The sequence below is a fragment of the Electrona antarctica genome, assembly GCF_951216825.1.
Source record: "Electrona antarctica genome assembly, chromosome: 22".
NCBI lineage: Eukaryota > Metazoa > Chordata > Actinopteri > Myctophiformes > Myctophidae > Electrona > Electrona antarctica.
This window is the reverse complement of record NC_136805.1, coordinates 12,505,961-12,511,629: the sequence shown is the minus strand read 5'-3', so window position 1 is coordinate 12,511,629 and position 5,669 is coordinate 12,505,961. Positions and strand designations below refer to the sequence as shown.

General features: G+C 43.8%; 1 protein-coding gene across 2 annotated transcripts in view; it reads right to left on the bottom strand.

Moving 5' to 3' along the window:
• Positions 1-723: 723 nt before the first annotated feature.
• Positions 724-5,669, bottom strand: part of vti1a (vesicle transport through interaction with t-SNAREs 1A) — a 170,010-nt gene continuing 165,064 nt past the window's right edge. For both annotated transcript variants that reach the window (XM_079493261.1, XM_079493260.1), the window contains exon 8: positions 724-2,681. Coding sequence is in view for 1 of the 2 variants with exons in the window: in XM_079493260.1 (XP_079349386.1) it covers positions 2,594-2,681 (88 nt within the window). In the remaining variant the exon portion in view is untranslated. The remainder of the gene's footprint in view (positions 2,682-5,669) is intronic.

Below are 5,669 nucleotides of genomic sequence, written 5' to 3'. Positions count from 1 at the left end.
ACATTTGAAAACTTATGAAATGGGACATTCTGCATTCTAATGAGTACTACTTTTGGTACTTCAAGTACATTTTGATACCAATACTTTTACTGACGTAAATCTTTCAGTATTGATACAGTAGCTTTTATACCTAAATACAAAATGTGAATACTTTTTCCACCACTGATAAGCGTGTTCCTCCTCGTGCATTGCACCCTCCCAGCGAAGGTCTGGCAAGTGACTCCATGTGTGGGACAATTTAACCGATTCTGGGCGGGAACCCCTTTTGGTGTTAGCATTATGTTATGCTTCAGCTATTGAAAAATAGCAGATCTACAAGCTCATAGCGCGCCACCGAGTGGCGCGCTACGAGCTTGTAGGTCTGCTATTGAAAAATCAAAGAACGACTGACATAGAAACATAGCTTTTTCAGAAAACTGTCAGGATGTAGAAGACATTTTTAGAATCTGATCTCAGGTCAGAATGGGTTAAAAACATTGAATTGAATTGGATGTGATACGAGAGGAGACTGACATGGTTGTCTTCACCCTCCTCAAGACACGCGAGTAGGGGTTGTCAGTGACAGCTGTATACCTACCATATAGGGAACTGGGAATGAATAAATTGGACAAGAAAAGACAAAAAGAATCCAGCCACCAGCTGATAGAAAGAAATGATTAATTCAAGTAGACACAGACAGAACCTAATGCTCTTTTACAATAGCTTCAGACGTCATCAAATATGCACTTCTAGCACAAAAACTTTTAATGAAGAGTTTGTTTATCCATCAACGTATTTATAAATAAATAGTAACAGAATCACTGATGATAAGCAAAGGAAACAAAAAAACATTATACATATATTGTCATTTTGACTGTTAGTACATACAGTATTATATATCCAACAGAAATACATTTTCTACAGTGACAGCTAAATTAAAATAGTCAGAGGAAACGTTAGTTTGTATGAATGTTGTGTTCTGTGGGAGTTGGGAGTAGCGTTGTACCAAATCTGGTTATTAAATCTCTGGGCTGTTCAGACAATCAGTTATCTTTTTCATTGGAGAGGATTTCACTGGAGTGTGGAGTGCTTTGTGACATGTGCAGCATTACATCCGTGTCCTTCTCGTGCACTGCTCCATGCACTCAGTCTCCCAGGGTTGGGGCCAATTGTCTTTCTGCCGGTGAATGTTTGCGGCAATGGTTCCGTAAACCGTACGCTTTAATTACAAAGACCCACATAACTCTGAGAGTGCACAAAATGGAACTTTGGAAAAAAATTGACCCTTATGGGTCCATTCGTACACTGGAGAACCACCGGTTTACGGTGCGACTCTGCAGGAGGCTAAACGTCTATAGGAGGGTCGGTCGGTCCGTGTGTCTACATGTGCCTGGAGCTAATCTTGGAAACTGCTAGACAGATCAGCGGCAAACGTTGGTATATGTTTACACTACAATATGTAGGTGTAGTAGTACTACACCTACATATTGTCACATGCTGTATTTTACATTGTGAAATATTGAAATTTCATAATAGAAGCCAATGGGGATCTGATCAGGATGAACTCTTGTCCAGGCTGGCCAGGTCAAGTTTTTCTCTGTCCGTAACTCAAACATGTCTTCCAAAGACATCGAACTGAAAGAACTGAGAGAGAAACCAAACGCTCCATCGTTACTCACACACAAACGGCACGTGCACTAGTCTGAACTGAGAGAAATTGACCCCAACCTTGAAACCTGAATTCGCTTTGTTCTACTTTAGGCCCTGGGATGTTTTTGTCTTGTTTACTGACACACATAGTACATGCATGTACAGACACGCACTGTCTGTCTGTCTGTCTGTCTGTCTGTCTGTCTGTCTGTCTGTCTGTCACACACACACACACACACACACACACACACACACACACACACACACACACACACACACACACACACACACACACACACACACACACACACACACACACACACACACACACACACACACACACACACACACACACACACACAAACCAAATGTAAACACCTTACATGACCTGCTAAAAGTCAATTAAAAAAAAAAACTTCTACATAATGGGAAAGCGCTCGGACCCGTAAAAAGACTTTCCACGGACTGTGGGAGGGAATGGGCTGTCGGTTCACTTGGAATAATACCAACTATCATAAAACACACCTCTCCTGTTGTCCCTGGACATGAGAGAGAGAGAGAGACCTGGACATGAGAGGGAGAGAGAGAGAGAGAGAGAACAGATTGACAGAAAATAGAAAGAGAGAAATAGGATTAGGAGTAAAAAGAAAAGAAAAAGAAGAAGCAGACATTAAGAAAGAGGTGAATGAAAGACAGAATAAAGGAAGGGAGGTAAAATGAGGGAAACAGAGAGGAGACGAGAGGCAGAATGAAAAAAGGGCCCCCTGTCAGACTTTGGAAACAGTGATTCATGGCGACCATTTGTCCTAATTACAGCCCAGCAACGCTTTTGTCGCTATTAATCACAAATGTATGTGTTTGTATGTGTGTCGGGGGGACGTGTGCGTGCTTGTGTGTGTGTGTGTACACGCGTACGTGCGTGCGTGTGTGTGTGTGTGTGAGTGAGTCCAGGAAGAGATCAGATTCATCGCAGATTGAAGTAGAGGGACAAAATGATGGTGACGAGGATGATGGCTCCAAGGATGAAGACCAGCACACGGTTCTGAATGACCCTGTAAAGAGAGACAGAGAGAACGAGAGAGAGAGAGAGGGAGAGAGAGAGAGAACGAGAGAGAGAGAGAGAGAGAGAGAGAGAGAGAGAGGGAGAGAGAGAGAACGAGAGAGAGAGAACGAGAGAGAGAGAGGGAGAGAGAGAGAGAGAGAGAGGGAGAGAGAGAGAACGAGAGAGAGAACGAGAGAGAGAGAGAGAGAGAGGGAGAGAGAGATAAGGGAGGAAGAAGGGAGATGGGGAGAGAGGGAGAGAGACAGGGTTAGACAGGGTTCACTGAGCTCACATGGAAGCCTATACAGAGCAATGTAAAACAAACCCAAAACATTCATATGTTTATGTGCAGCAGCCAACCAGAGACTTATCATGTTTAATAGCTACCATGAGGCCTGCGCACACACACACAACACACACACGCACAATTTCTGAAGCAGCAAGCGCACATTTTCTGAAGCCGTGTGCATAAAACACACACAGCCGCACACAACACGCACACAAACACACAGCAGGCAAGCTCTAAAAACTTTATTTTCACAATAAAGTGGAAAAGCGCGTCTCAGTAGCTTCCTGCTGCTAATAAAGTCAATGAATTACTGATGGAATTTACCATAAAATGACTCACTTTCACTTTTCCCCACCGTGACAAACGAAAAAGAAAATAACACAACGTCTGGAGGGAAATGACGTTAAGAGGAGTAGAGAGAGGAGGAGAGTTAAAGACAGGAGAGGAGGAGAGATAAGAGGAGAGGAGAAAAGAGGAGAAGAAAGAAGATTAAAGTGACGGGGAGAGGTGAGGACGTTTGGACACGAGACAAATGTGACATCGGTCTCATCGGGGAGCGTCGCATGCGTGTGTGCAACATGCTTGCCTCCGACCGCATATATGCGTGCATGTTCCCAAAGTCTCCGGAGTGTATCCCATTCAGCGCGCACACACACACACACACACACACACACACACACACACACACACACACACACACACACACACACACACACACACACACACACACACACACACACACACACACACACACACACACACACACACACACACACACACACACACACACACACACAAACACACACACAAAAACACACACACACACACACACACACACACTTCGAGCTCTCTCCGTTGCTCCTGACAAATGACAGAATTATCACATTTGCTGACATGTGGAGGGGTGCAGGGGTGCAGTGGGGGCAGTGTCCACTCCCCTAAGCAGGAGATGAATAGCTGCCATGGTGTGGCCATCTATCACTGGCCAGCGCAGTGTAGTGGAGGGTGGGGTTAACGGGCTGGGGTGTCAGCAGAGGGGGGGCTGTGCTAGCTGGCTGCTCACTCACCCTGCTACCCTCCATAAGCACCAAGGACCCCCCCCCCCCCCCCCCCACCACCACAGCATCAGCCACCAAGGCCAGTCGAACCATCCCTGCGCTCAGTTTCCCTGCAGCTACACAGTCGGTAGAATCCTCAGTTCATTTAACTCTGAGTGTGTACGACACGTAACCAAATGCACCCGTGACATTTTGTACACACTGAGTTGTGCTGTACCTTCCATTTTCAGCTACAACGTTAAATCCTCAGTTGATTTAACTCCAGGAGTGTACTGTACACGCATACAATTTCACGATTTTCACACATTTACAAAGATGTTCAATAATAGCAGTTCTACAACCTCACAAATGCATCGGGACATTTTTATGAGCTTATAGATCAGCTATTTTCACTATTCGTCGGACGATGAAGTCCACACCCACAACACCAGAGGGAGTTCAACAAACCATGTGCAACCCACATTCGGCACCAACAAGGGACTAAATTAATTTCGCTCCTATGCCACCAAAAATGTGGAACGCCCTACCAACCGTAATTAAGACAAGCAAATCCCTTGACTCCTTCAAAATCTCTCTCAAAGGGCACCTACGGACGGCTGCAATTCGAAACTGGCGTCCGTAAAATCTGAATCCTCCCCCACCCCTTTTTCCCCTCACTGTTTCTTTTCCCCTTTTTACCTCCTCTTATGACGATTTCCTGTTTTGGGCTGTATATGTATGTGTATATTTGTACGTCTCTAAATGCTCTGATGAATTGAAAATGGTGGACCCTATTGTAAAGAAGTGTAATGCTTTATGGTGTCGTCCCACAGACTACAGTTTTTGTATGGAGTTGTGCTTGAAATGTACTGTTAATAAATACTTCAATCAATCAATCAATGAAATGTACCTGTTCTCAAATGGGGTTCTTTTGGAGGTTTTAGGGTAGAAGTGACTCAAGACATTGTGAATACCGTGAACCCATACCCAGTGTTGCCAGTTTGGGAAAAGATAAATTCTCCTACAGGAGGCTTACAATTATTATTATTAAAGAAAGCTATCGTACACAGCCAAAAAAAGTCACAGATGGAAATATGTTATTTACAAAAATTGCATATCTACTGTAAGAAACTACCTCATTGGAGACTCATACTTAAGAAGAATGCACCACATACGCTGCATGGAACTTTCTCAAATAAAGGCCTGGAACTGGAAAGACGGTGTTTTTAATTCCACCAGATCGATGGTCAGATTTACTGATTCATTGTTAAAACCCAAACAGGATCCCGATTCAGCAGAATGTATCAAATGAATGCACTTTTTTTGTGATATGATGAAGCTCTCTTAACCCATTTTGGGCAGGAACCCCTTTTGGTGTTTCAAGCATTCTGTTATACTATATTGGAATATATGCTATTGGAAAATAGCAGATCTACAAGCTCATAGCGCGCCACCGAGTGGCGCGCTATGAACTTGTAGATCTGCTATTTTTGAAAAATCGGAAAAATGCGGCACAAATCTTTGAATGGGTATATATTCTTTCAGAGCGAACGTTTTTTTTATTTCGACGTCAGGTCTAAATGCGTTAAGGCACTCTATGTATGGATTCATGTCTCGCCTGGATGAGTCCCGGAACAGTATTATTGAGGATATAGTCAATCCTAGGAAGAGC